This window comes from Pecten maximus, chromosome 7 (assembly GCF_902652985.1).
Source record: "Pecten maximus chromosome 7, xPecMax1.1, whole genome shotgun sequence".
Classification (NCBI taxonomy): domain Eukaryota; kingdom Metazoa; phylum Mollusca; class Bivalvia; order Pectinida; family Pectinidae; genus Pecten; species Pecten maximus.
The window spans coordinates 25,093,041-25,107,907 of NC_047021.1; the positions used below are offsets into that span (position 1 = coordinate 25,093,041).

At 33.7% G+C, this 14,867-nt stretch overlaps 1 protein-coding gene across 2 annotated transcripts in view; it reads left to right on the top strand.

The window, feature by feature from the left end:
• The first annotated feature begins 21 nt into the window (after positions 1-21).
• The window catches only part of LOC117330349 (transient receptor potential cation channel subfamily V member 5-like), a 64,780-nt gene continuing 49,934 nt past the window's right edge, over positions 22-14,867 (top strand). For both annotated transcript variants that reach the window (XM_033888566.1, XM_033888565.1), the window contains exons 1-3: positions 22-121; positions 3,188-3,739; positions 13,691-13,934. In XM_033888566.1, the coding sequence (XP_033744457.1) occupies positions 3,470-3,739; positions 13,691-13,934 (514 nt within the window). In that variant the 5' untranslated portion in view covers positions 22-121; positions 3,188-3,469. The remainder of the gene's footprint in view (positions 122-3,187; positions 3,740-13,690; positions 13,935-14,867) is intronic.

Below are 14,867 nucleotides of genomic sequence, written 5' to 3' on the forward strand. Positions count from 1 at the left end.
TTACGCAAAATGTCACGTGACCTTCTAGCCACCACAGGTATATTGAGCGACAAGAGCGACTGTGTTGACACATTTTTGCCGGATTTCTACCATTATTCAGAATGACGTGATTCCAAAGTAGGTGAGTATTTTGAAATATGTATTGATCTTAACATTTATATAACAGTTATAATTTAAAACAAATTAAAGTTGTTCAAAACTGAAACCCAGTTGGTTGTTTACAAAAACCATGGCAACTATGATCTTATTTCAACGGTAATTACAGGTGTTTCTGTAAATATGCAAAGGTGAAGGCAAGAGTTGATGTAATTTATGCCAATGACAAGTGGAAAACGTTAAAGTGCTTTGAACCTACTTTAAAGTAAGTGCTTTATGGTACAAAATGTTTTAGTATTAAAATTTAGGTCAAGTGAAAGTTTACCTGTTGTGTATACTGTATAGTCCACTACATTGCGTGTGTCCCAGGTAGGTAGGCCTATCATATGTTATTATTATACCCATACATTGGCTGTCAGATGTTATTTGCTGCAGACATGGATGATAATATAACTGGGTAGTGGGTACTGAAGGCATGACATAATTTGGATTCTATGGTACTTTTGATTTAGATATTTGATTTTGAAAATTGAATTTTGTCATCATCTAAAATTTATGTATTGATTGAATGCATGTAAGATTTTGTAACTCGGGTTTATATATATAAATTTGTTACCATAAGCACTTTTATATATTTCTAGATCTTTATAAGGATCGACTTAATTGATCAGTCTGCCCTTATAAATTTAATTACAATTTAAGACAGCTATTGATTATTGATATAAAAAAGAAAGAGATGATTTTTTTAACACTCACAGCTTATGTGAAACTAATACTAAGACAGCTGATACTAAGACACATTCTTCCATCAATAATTACTAAAGCTGGCCACTAACCAGATCCGAGTAATAAAGTGATCATGTTAACAGACAAAACAGTAATCAATTATGTAAGTGTAGGTAAGAGCAGGCTGATATTTTAAAACTTGTTGCGACTCATACCTCCTCAGCTGTTTGCCACAACTTATAGTGTTAGTAGGTATAATGTACAGTACCTACACAGATATATCACATACATTTTTTAAATATATTCAATGCAATTTGACATATTTTCTATACAGTATGTCAAATTGTCAGTATATATATATTATAGTAAAATCCAATAGAGATTTCATTTATATCGGCTGTGATTGCCTTGACCCACATCCTCATGTCGTAATTATTGTGACATAATAATTGTACTGTTGGATATCTTCAACCCGAAAAATCAAAGGGTTACATTCTCAGTTACTAAATTTTGTCTTCAAAGATTGATGTACTTGCATGAACAATTTTAACAGTTCTGAAATTTCAAAGACTATTTTATGTATTATTAAGATATAAATACACAAATAAGTACATGTTAGCTTATCTTGTATTTGTAGTAAATCATATAATTTCATAAGCAATGAAATTTTCTACAAATGGATTTTTTTAAAACTGTGAATGACTGCTATCAGCTGGCATTTATGGTAGATATAATGAATTCTGACAACGGAAATCGGTGCAATATTAATTGATGTTGATGATGTTCTGTCAAGTTGGCATGTACACTGACTATAGATACCAAATGTAACTATTTCAATATAGATTGAACACTGCCCATTGTGACATCACAGATAAATGGCATTGAATCAAGGCCAAATTTAGATGTTTTCTCATAATACTAGTATATATACATTGTATATAATTATGTATTACATGATAAATAGGTGCTCATGAAAATTTCCCAAGGTTTGCTCTAGATCTGCTTTGATTGTATAATGCAAACTCCTATAGAAGGATTGATTGTATTTTAAAACATATCGATCACTTGCAGACTTACTCGCGTTCACAAGAGTAGTCGCTGAGACCAAGGCTAAATAAGTACACGTACATTTTTTGTAGTAAGACAAAAGTCGGAGGTCAAAGGTCATGGCCAACAAGGAATGTATATTATGTGTGTAAAAAAGTTCACACAAATGTCAGGTTTTTCAGGTAATCAAATTCCAGTCTACCAGTGAGAAAACGATTTCCAAGTTCAATATATTGTGGTGACTTTGACAATTAAAATGCATCAATTACTACTGCACGTTTAAATCAAAATCTATAGATGTATCTGTAAAAGTTTGTGTCCGTTACATTACGCATATTGAATTTATTTGGATGCAAATGTTTCAAAGAATAGATAACAATGATATATTTTATCAATATGATATATATATTATATTTATTACATAATTGGCCTAGCTGTTCCACATATAGTCCACATAAAAATTGTCACATGCGTATGTCATATTGTACAAATTGATACACATGTGTTTGAGGTTGTGTTCAATTGATTCACAGTCTCAGAAATGAAAAATATAATGTCTGAGTTGAAACCCAAACTAGTTTTGGCTTTTTTTTTTCCTTCAAATTTTGAAATACTTAACCTTAATCCTTTTCTAAAAATGTTGCAATTTTTTATATTTTTCAGGTCACCTGAGACAAAGTCTCAAGTGACCTATTCTAATTGCCTTTTGTCTGTTGTCGTCCGTTGTGCGTCCGTAAACAATTTACATTTTCGACTTCTTCTCAAAAACCCCTAAACCGAATTCAATGAAATTTGGCTGGAAGCTTCTATGGCTAAAGGTCAATCAAAATTGTGAATTATACGGTCCCCACCCCCCAGAGGCCTGAGGGGTGGGGCTAAAATAGTTCAAATTGACTAAAACTTCAAAAATCTTCTCTACTCTCAGATATGGTGGAATCAAACACTCTTCATAGATGGAAGGGTCTTAAGGTGCTTTACCAAAATTGTGAATTTCATGACCCAGGGGTCTCACGTTTGGCCCTGGAGAGGGGGTACACTTTTCTGTAGTTTATATAGGGAAATCACATTTTTGACTCTTAATTTGTTTGATTTAGATTGGAATTCATTCTAACTTGGTTAACATTATCAGCTTAAGATGGCAGTTTGATGGTATGGCGGTATGCACATGTTGGCTCTGACTGACTCCCAGGGGCTGATGGGTGGGGCCAAAAAGGGTCAATTAAATTAACTGAAATATTTCAAATCTCAGGTGACCGTTAATGCCCATGGACCTCTTATTTTCTAAATCCACATGTATGTTGTTTTTTTTCTTTTTCAGATATCTATCATTGGATTCTTTGGATTCTTGAAAAAAAACATTTAACAAGATGGCTTTTGTATTTTTACGACTACATCAAAATAGTGGTGGAACACCAGATATCCGCTGAAAGCATACACAATGAAGACAACAGAATGTTTGCCGTGAAGTGCAATATAAATCGGAATGTGATAATTTCACTGAATTCAAGTGAAGATGTGTATATATTCCTGTAAAATTATATATTCTTGTGGAAATTGTTGAGAACATTTTTCAGAAAGTGAATACAACTACACGATTCCAATGGGAAATATATGTCGTGGAAAGGAGTCGGACCCAGATTCGGCATGGAAACGTCAAAACGAAGAACAGGAGCACAATCCTATGTACAAATATGTCAACTTTGTCGACGGAGGAAAACTTCTGGCTGCTTACAATACTGGAGGTACAGCAGCTGTGGAGAAAATCGCCAAAACAGAATTACCAGGCTTCTTGTTCAATGACGGAGAAGGCGGTTACATTAACAAATTAGATAATATAAAATGGCAGCACCGCATTACGGCAAAACTAACGGTAAGCGAATAAATAAGATTTTGTTCCCTTCCAAAATTAATTCTATCAGTTCTGTAGTTTAACTGTCTCTAAAGTAACATTTGAGAATGAGACTCAAGCAATGTAAATTATTGGTCATCAAAGCCAAGGAAAGGGGACATATTTTAGATACATTTAATATGTCTTTTTCTAAAGGCTTATTGGGGGGCGGACCCCATGGCATTTTCAATTGAAATTGTTTCAGGTTCACATTATGTTCCCAAAACTTCACCAAGTATCTTCCTAAAATGAGGCAATAGAAAAAAACTTGTAGTCACGAAAAAGTAGGTATATATACATATAGTAGATATAAATTTATACTTGTTCTCAGATTTTTAATTATACCATATTGTACCTGTATGATTACTTTTAAAATGGTGCTAAAGCCGATTATTCTTTGTTATTGATAAACATATAAAGTCAATTATGAAGTGTTTCAGTTAGTACTTTGTTGATCCTTAAAAAGTCCTACACACAAATGACATTAGATAAATAGCCTGAATCAGTTAAACCAACGTTCATGGGGTGGAATGTTCCATATGTTTGAACAGTTTTGTTTTTCCTGTTAATACAATAGATATTAAGTACCTCTTAAGTCCCTTTTTTTGATGGAACTGGTGAAATTAAACCTCTTTTTCAATAAGTAAATTTGTACTGAAAGCATATTCAGAGAATCCATTTAATACACATGTTAATCAATTCAGTCTGAAGTATATTATAACTTATTGTCACAACGGTATCCAAGACTTAGCAGAAAAGGCTCGGCGGATTCAATTCTGTGTTCGGGATTAAAATGTAATCCCACTTATTTTCAAACTAAAGGTACCCACATATGACCTCTGTTTCATCTATAACACATGTACTTTAAGAGTTCTTACTTTCTAAGCTTAACATGATTTATTTATTTAGTGTTAATAAGTGTGACCTTAATTTTGATCCTAATTACTGCTTTAAGAAGTACTTAAAACCAATACGATCACATATATAGAAAACATTAATATCGCAGATTAAAAAAAAATGATTAAAGTTGATTTTAGACACTATGGGTATACGTAGTTTCTTTTAAGCGAAAATATATTAAAGGTATTCAGGATGTGAATTATTTATAATATATAATTAGTTCATAGACTTCTAAGGCTGATCATACACGATCACACTGTAGTCCTTCTTCATGTTGATTACATGAAATAAAAACAGGTGATAATTACTTATCCACAACTAAAAAAGATGTGCCAGACAGAATCAGAAGACTATTTTAAGACATATGTTTCAAAGTTTGTTATGTGATATAAGCATGTATATGCATACTTAAAAATTGTTTTATCAAAATTCAACATTTTTGAATAGCTGATCTAATTTATATGCGATTGAAGTTTTTAAAAAAAAATATTAAAAGATCCATGCAAGTAAACATTAATTCCTTATTGTTACAGCTAATATGCTATTCCTGGATTTCAGAAGTCAGCATGTCAATTGAATGTCCTTTTAAAGCAGACATCTTTAATTGAATTATTATGAAAGCATTAAACAGGGTGCCGACAACATTGTGGTGTCTGGTATTGTGTTAACCTGCTATGTCTGCTTGGATACCTGTTGCATAGTACTAGTATTGAAGAGATTATATAATGGAGAATCGATAGAGCTGTCAGAAGCAGTGTCGGACAAAGTGTGTTGGTGATTAAATGTGATTGCTATGTACAATTGCCATTGTGTTGTATAAGGCGGGGAGAAGATACGATAGGTTAGAAGCCTACTTTTTACCGTATTTATTCACCTTGCAATATGGCTTACAGTACATATATAATATCATATAACATTATAGTAAAGCAAAACGTGATGGAAGATAATTTTATGGTTCGTGCACTGAATGGGACGCAAACTCATGATCTGCTGGCCGCCAATAGCTATATTGTATATATATATAGTCAGACATACCTACATCTTTCCCATACACCAAGACGTCCACATCCCTTTATCAATATTTTATATATAGGGTTTGTGTATTTGCTGTGCCAGCCATTATGCATGCTGGGGTATGAAAGTTAATGATTTTTCATAAATGATGAAATATCTCATAATCAAACTACTGTGTTCTATATCAGTGTCTTCAATGACAAACTATTGGTGAAATAGATACTAGACTATCTTCATAATTAAGTCATGTGAGTGATTGATGGGCAGCTTTCTACATTGGTATAGAAAATGGTGTTAATAACTTAATGTAGTGTGTCAAAGTCAAATCAAATGACAGGTCCGTTCATTCTGTACATATACAGGTGACACTTGTCAACTTCAAATTTCCCTGATGAAGATTATATACAGTATACTAGTAGAAAAAATGAATGCGAATTCGGTTTTTTTAATATAACTTTTAAACATGTGGTCTTGTCAAAATTCAATTAAATTTCACACTGTGGTACGTCCTTGCTCTGTGAAAATGTTCTTCAGTTAAAATTCAGCCAATCGTGATGCCACTCGATGCTGCAAGCTTTCAGCCGATTTTTGTGTCGCCTTTGAAAAAGGAGACATATAGGTATTACTTTTCGGCGGCGGTGTCGGTGTCGGCGTGGTCCGGAAAATGGTTTTCGTGCGATAACTTTAGTAGTTTAGAACGGAATAATACGAAACTTCATGGGAAGGTTCATTTCCATGATAGCTCAGACAAGTTCGATAACCAAAATTATTCGCAACTTTTTAAAAGAGTTATAGCCCTTTAATTTTTTGCGAAAATGGTTTCCACTCAATAACTTGAATAATTATTACAGGATTAATTTGAAACTTCATGGGAAGGTTCGTTACCATAATACTGTGGACATGTTCGTTAACCAAATTTATTCGCACCATTTTAAAAGAGTTATGGCCCTTTAATTTTTTGCGAAAATGGTTTCCACTCAATAACTTGAATAATTATTACTGGATTAATTTGAAACTGCATGGGAAGGTTCGTTACCATAATACTGTGGACAAGTTCGTTAACCAAATTTATTCGGACCTTTTTCAAAGAGTTATAGCCCTTTAATTTTTTTTGCGAAAATAGAATGTTCGTTACCATAATACTGTGGACAAGTTTGTTATTGTTTTTTTTTATTCAAGTCCTAGTTTTAAAGAGTTATGGCCCTTTAATTATTCGCATACACAGGCGACACCTCCACTTCCGTGGAATTCTTGTTCAAGAAATGGTGCATCCAGGGTACTCTTGTGCCATATGTGCTGGTAAATCATTATAAATCGAACATTGAAACAGTACAGACCAGTAACACAACTTTCTTTTTGAAATGATTGTACAGCGAAATGCAGCGATTGAGTGAAGTAATATATTAGGCCATTGCTCTGATAATGCAGGGCCATTTGCAATGTCATGTAGCCCTGCAATATGGTGTACATGAGACAACAATATTTTGTTAAGTTGGGCATCTCAGAGCCACAGGGAGATTGGGTGACAGAAGCGGGTGCCCATGCATTACGTCACGACGTCAAGATAGAGGCATAAGTCTAGCTCCTCTGTAACTGATTTCAGATGGCGACAGAGATGGCATGTGATGTTATGGGCACTCATGGTCAGCCAGTGTGTCAAAGAACCGTTAGGAATCGGTTGCGGGAGTTTCATTTAAGGCCATGATGTCCCTATATGTTGGTTTGCCACTTACACAGAAGTGACTCAAATGATGAATACAGTAGCTGCTTGCAAATGCACTTAATCAGTTTTGTTTGGGGCATTGGAGACATGTGATATTTACTTTTCGCTAATACAGGTCAGATAGACAACAATGTATGTATTGATGTTGTGGTGATTCAGACGCTTGTGTAACGAAAAGGGACAGATTCCGGGGATGGTGTGTTATGGTACAGGCAGGGATATCTTAAGGCGTGAAAACACCTCTCGTGGTTATCGATGTTAATCTTACAACAGTAAGACATCGGGATCAGGTCTTGAGACCATACGTTCATCCTCTTATCCATCAACGTAACATTACGTTGTAGCAGGACAACGCGAGGCCCCAATGTTAAGGATAGTAAGAGCAGCAACTGATGCCAGGGGTGGGCACACACTCTACTGATTTGGATCAGGAAACGGCGTAGGGTACCCTTGTTTTAACGGTATTCACGTGCATGCAACCACCATCTGTGATAGGACAACAAATATCAACGAAATGTATTCAGTAATAATGAAACAATCGAGGATCCCACACAAGTAACACATCATCAAAGAATCATGTAAAATAATAATTAGAAAATAAACTTGCGTTTCTTTTTTTCCGCTAATATGTCTCCAAACCCTCAAGCCTCAGAAAAGGATATCTATGTAATTATAGAGACCTTCTTTTGACTACCTGAAACACAATCAAACTACATGTACATATTTTGTAAATTTTTCTGTTACTTTTCGAGAAATAGAATTAGAAAATCATGAAAAATAAAGAAATTTGAACAGTTGCTTTACATACATAATGTGTCAAAATCCACTTACACTAAACACACAAACATACTCCTGCATTAACACTGAACACACAAACAAATTCACTTACACTGAACACTCAAACAAATTCACTTACACTGAACACTCAAACAAATTCACTTACACTGAACACTCAAACAAATTCACTTACACTGTACACTCAAACAAATTATCTTACACTGAACACACAAACAAATTCACTTACACTGAACACTCAAACAAATTATCTTACACTGAACACTCAAACAAATTATCTTACACTGAACATTCAAACAAATTCACTTACACTGAACACACAAAGAACAAATTCATTTACACTGAACACACAAAGAACAAATTCATTTACACTGAACACTCAAACAAATTCATTTACACTGAACACACGAACATTTTCATTGACACTGAACACACAAATACATTCATTTACACTGAACACACGAACATTCATTTACACTGAACACTCAAGCAAATTCATTTACGCTGAACACCCAAATACATTCATTTACACTGAAACCAAACAACAAATTCATTTACACTGAACACTCAAACAAATTCATTTACACTGAACACACAAACAAATTCACTTACACTGAACACACAAACAAATTCACTTACACTGAACACGCAAACAACAAATTCATTTACACTGAACACTCAAACATACTCATTTACATTGAACACAAACAAATTAACTTACACTGCATGAGCACACAAACAAATTAATTGACGCTGAACACACAAACAACAAATTCATTTACACTGAACACACAAATAAATTCACTTAAACCAAATTCACAAACAAATTATTTTACGCTGAACTCACAAACAAATTATCTTATGCTGAACTCACAAACAAATTATCTCATACTAAACACAAACAAGTTGTCTTACACTGAATATACAAACGAATTATCTTACACTAAACACAAACAAATTATCTTACACTGAACTCATAAACAAATTTATTATACTTATCTTACACTTATAAACACAAACAAATTATCTTACACTGAACACACAAACAAATTCACTTACACTGAACACTCAAACAAATTATCTTACACTGAACACTCATACAAATTATCTTACACTGAACATTCAAACAAATTCACTTACACTGAACATACAAAGAACAAATTCATTTACACTGAACACTCAAACGAATTCATTTACACTGAACACACAAACAACAAATTCATTTACACTGAACACACAAACATACTTATTTACATTGAACACTCAAACAAATTCATTTACGCTGAACACACGAATATTTTCATTTACACTGAACACACAAATACATTCATTTACACTGAACACACGAACATTCATTTACACTGAACACTCAAGCAAATTCATTTACGCTGAACACCCAAATACATTCATTTACACTGAAACCAAACAACAAATTCATTTACACTGAACACTCAAACAAATTCATTTACACTGAACACACAAACAAATTCACTTACACTGAACACACAAACAAATTCACTTACACTGAACACGCAAACAACAAATTCATTTACACTGAACACTCAAACATACTCATTTACATTGAACACAAACAAATTAACTTACACTGCATGAGCACACAAACAAATTAATTGACGCTGAACACACAAACAACAAATTCATTTACACTGAACACACAAATAAATTCACTTAAACCAAATACACAAACAAATTATTTTACGCTGAACTCACAAACAAATTATCTTATGCTGAACTCACAAACAAATTATCTCATACTAAACACAAACAAGTTGTCTTACACTGAATATACAAACGAATTATCTTACACTAAACACAAACAAATTATCTTACACTGAACTCATAAACAAATTTATTATACTTATCTTACATTAAACACAAACAAATTATCTTACACTGAACTCATAAACAAATTATCTTACACTTATAAACACAAACAAATTATCTTAAACTGAACACACAAACAAATATCACTAACACTGAATTACACAAAAACAAATTCATTTTTGCTGAATTCATAAACAAATCCTTACTCTGGTGTTCTGGGCTAAGTATATATAAGTACCAACCCAATTTAACTTGTCTGTATATCTTTGACATGAAAAGGAGTCACTTCCTATATTCCTGAAGATAATTGCCATTTCTACATGTATGTTTACTTTGGTTACAGCTATCACATGATATTGACAAGGAGTCTTTATTGTGACCACCAAAGGCGATCTGTTTACACTTTATTACCTGACTTTGAGATGGTTGCACTAAGTAAAGTTTTGTTTGATTGGATTTATCTGGACATTCTGACAAGTTGATCATGTTTTAATAACCCTCTAAGGGCAGACCAGTATAACACATGCTTGCTCTGAAATGATTTTAATATTTTATATACAATTCTTATAGTATCTTTGTACATATGGCCAGTGTGCCAGTGATTTATGACATGGAGATCCTTTATTTGTTTGTCTAGTACAAGTATGATTACTGTCAACAGCATACATACAATGGTATATCCCTATCTCTGTATACTTAATCCCCAGAGCAATACCTTACTGTCCCTGAAATGTCTACCATCACCCTGACGACAACTACTGTCCCTGATATGTCTACCATCACCCTGACAACAACTACTGTCCCTGATATGTCTACCATCACCCGGACAACTACTGTCCCTGATATGTCTACCATCACCCTGACAACAACTACTGTCCCTGATATGTCTACCATCACCCGGACAACTTAACTGTCCCTGATATGTCTACCATCACCCTGACAACAACTACTGTCCCTGATATGTCTACCATCACCCTGACAACAACTACTGTCCCTGATATGTCTATACCATCACCCTGACAACAACTACTGTCCCTGATATGTCTACCATCACCCTGACAACAACTACTGTCCCTGCCTAAGGCATTGCTGATGATGTATTTTGTTTGCAGTGTTTAGTTCAGGCCTTTATATCGCCAATCAAATTGAAGAGATGTCTGGAGGTTTTTGGTTTTTCGGCATAGCCGTCTAATCTTGTTTTGGCCCCGGATATGACGCGACAGGTGGCGTTCTGGTCAAGATGAAGTATGTGATTGGTCAATGTAGCGGTCAATGCAAAATGCAGATATACAGTTAAAAACGAAACAAAGTTAAAGGGACCTCACGGTAAACCAATATTTATTTTGTATTTTTTATCATATTATTGGGTATATCTTTAAAAAGATAACCTTCTGAACAATGACCATTCGAATTTGATGATGTATATACATAAAAACATCAATTATTAAAAGGTTATCACTCTGAATATGCAAATGTTGTGACATATACGGAAACAAAAATGGCTTCCAATGTGAATCGACTGCGGTTGAAAACTATAACAGCTTCCGCAATGAAGAGAATAATAGGAAAATGGGTCAAACACAATCCTAGAATTAAACTTGGGAAGCAGTACAATAGATTGTAACAGTTCAAACATGAAAACAGCAGTAATACGGACGCCGCTCGTATTCTGCTTGATTGTTTGATAGTAGGTCATGATAATCTCGGTAATATTTACACAAATACAGTCTGTACCTGGCAGTACATCGCTACTGTCACTATACTATATGAACAGTGTTTACACTTATTTACACATAAATATGTGTGCCGTAATATTTACAGAACGTGTTATTTAACATTTAAACCACTGTGTATAATATCGTTATCCAACTAACCCAGATGGAATATAGATATCACCTTGTAAACGATCGTGTATTTGTGTTGCTACGATTTCAAAACAGTCACGTAATGATCTAAAAATAATTTCCGCGCTAAATTTAGAGGGGGATTCCCAACTAAATCGAGTGGTCAAGCTGGACATAGGGATTGACTGTGAACATTGGAACAGCACAGAAACATAACTGGAAAGGAACAAAACGCGTACATTCAGTGAAAATTGCAATGTTTTTACCGTGATGTCCCTTTTAAATTGAATGCAAGCTGAATAAGTGGATGCATCTATTCAAATGACACATTTGCAGTCTTATTATCACCAAAAATGATTCAAACTGATATAATTTTGTTATCCGTGCTGAAACTGCGCATTTATTAATTACATTGTAGTTCGTTAATTTATTTCACCAGTAGTTTTACATTATAACCACCAGCATTAAAACTATGCCGTTTATCTTTTTTAAAGATATTTCTTGTTTTGGAGTATTTTGTTTTTACAGTATTTGTGTGACTCTGAAAATATTTTCATTGAGAATGTATGAAATCTATACATCGGTATCAATAATTTTGTGTAGGTTGCACAAGGAAAACTTTCCCTATAATGCATAGAATGAGTCATATTGCACAAGACTGTGTTATAACACTATACATGTTTGACATCAACAAGATTGAGCAGTCACTCTCTTAATATATTGGTTGTGGGGGACCTTGTGTTTCTGTCTATAAAGTACAATGGTTGTGGGGGACCTTGTGTTTCTGTCTATAAAGTACAATGGTCAGCAGAGATTTAGTGGTATTTATCTATTTCTCATTGTTATATGAAACAATTGTTACCTGTACAATGTAGTTTCGCATTTAAATAATTTTTAACAGTTTTTGTAAATATACAAAATCTTGTATGGAAGATCAATATCACAACCATTATTCAAGTTTAAATATTTCAGATGTATAAGTATATTATTGATAAGGGTCTTTTTAATATATTCCACAAGTACATTCCAAGTGACTTTGTTTCAAGGTATTTGAAAACTGTACATTTTGTATGTTGTACAGTTATATATAATGTCAGTGAAGTCTGAAGCCTGACTAGTGTGGAAGTTTCTTTTATTTTGAGAGCATGCACATTTCTGTATCATTTTTGAGTATTGAAATTCTGAAAGTTGTTGTAGATGCAACTCTATAATCGCTTGATTAGTGAAAATTTTATTTTTCCTTTACTTGAAAACCTGTGTATTCCTCAATAGCAAGATGATAATGAAAAGTTCTATAGAGTTTCTTATATTTTCATAACTAATATCACCAGAAATGATTTTATCAGGATTTTAAAATGGTTAAACTGTGATCAGCCTAATCACATTTTGAACATTCTGTTTTCTAAGTCCAGTTCCTTGAACAACTAGTTTGAGGCAGCTAGAAGACACTTATATCCTCCAGGGAATCACCTGGTCCTGTTTTCCCATACGTTTGTAAGGGTCTCAAGGCATATACATTGAATTTATATTTTGTTCATTTTTAGCCTGTTTTATCGATCCTTACTTAGAACTACTGTAATGGTTTTGTTTGCAAGATGATATTCTCTGTAAATTTGATGTACAGCCAATACTCTCAAATCAAACATTCAAATCATGTGGCATTTCAATTCTCCATTACAAATGTATTGCAGTCATTCATCTTACTAGCTACTGATTGTAGATATAGATATCACATCGATGATCAATTAAGGAGAACACATTTCTGGTTTGTACAATTTACTCCTATAACAACAATTTTGATTAATTTTACAGAACTCAACTGTTTTGGAGACCAAATCAGATGAAGAACTTCTTCAAGAATATAAAGAGGATGATTTCATCATAATTAATGAACACGAAGCATGCTGGGACCTGAACAAAAGGGGAGGGGTTGGGGAAACTCCCTTCCACCTCCTCTACCTCATGAACAAACCAGAAAGTTTAGAGGTTGCCAAAGTTCTACTCGAACTTTATCCTAAAATGTCCTTGGATTTCTATGAGGGAGAGGAATACTATGGTAAGGAGAACGACATTTTTCATTGTTTTCCTCAGAAACTGGTGTATATTACATTGTATGTTTGTAAATTCATTAAATATTGCCATGTCTAGATTCATTTCAGACAAATTTCCAACCAACTAAGTTAGAACTTTAATTATTTATAGAAATATCATCTAAGTTGAGTCCAAATCTACAATAAATGATCGAATACAAATCCTGTTCAACCAAAATTATATTATTTTAAACCATGTGTATTATATATAGTATTAATTATACAATGCATATTATATTGTTTATTCTTGTATTGTATATCCAACACTTTATAAAGACATTTAACTTGTAGTTTAACTTCAATATTAAGCACTTTGTTTTGTACAGATGAGTTATGAAATTAGGTAAATTGGATAAATCCATTAATACTCTCGACATCTCAGGTAGCAGAAATGTTACAGAATGGGAAAATGCTGTTACATTTATTGTACCTGCTGCATGTGAGTGGGAGGGGACATGATTCAAAAGTTCCTGCAGAATTGTAAAACAAGATTAATGTTTGCACTATGTACTCTACTGAAACATTTCCGTGAGTAAAAACATCCAGGATCTCGTTTCTATTTTAATCTACTTCTGAGTATTTAAATGTTTGATGACAATGCCTTTAATTGTCTAGATAAAACATCCAGATAAGTCGAGGCAGCATAGGTTAAGTGGGGACTCAATGAGACTAAGACAATCCAAAGTCAATCAAGTACTCAGTCTAATCATTGTCAGTTGGCCATAACCTTGACTGGTTTAACAATTGCCAGTTGGCCATAACCTTGACTGGTTTAACAATTGTCAGTTGGCCATAACCTTGACTGGTTTAACCATTGCCAGTTGGCCATAACCTTGACTGGTTTAACAATTGTCAGTTGGCCATAACCTGAACTGGTTTAACCATTGCTAGTCGGCCAT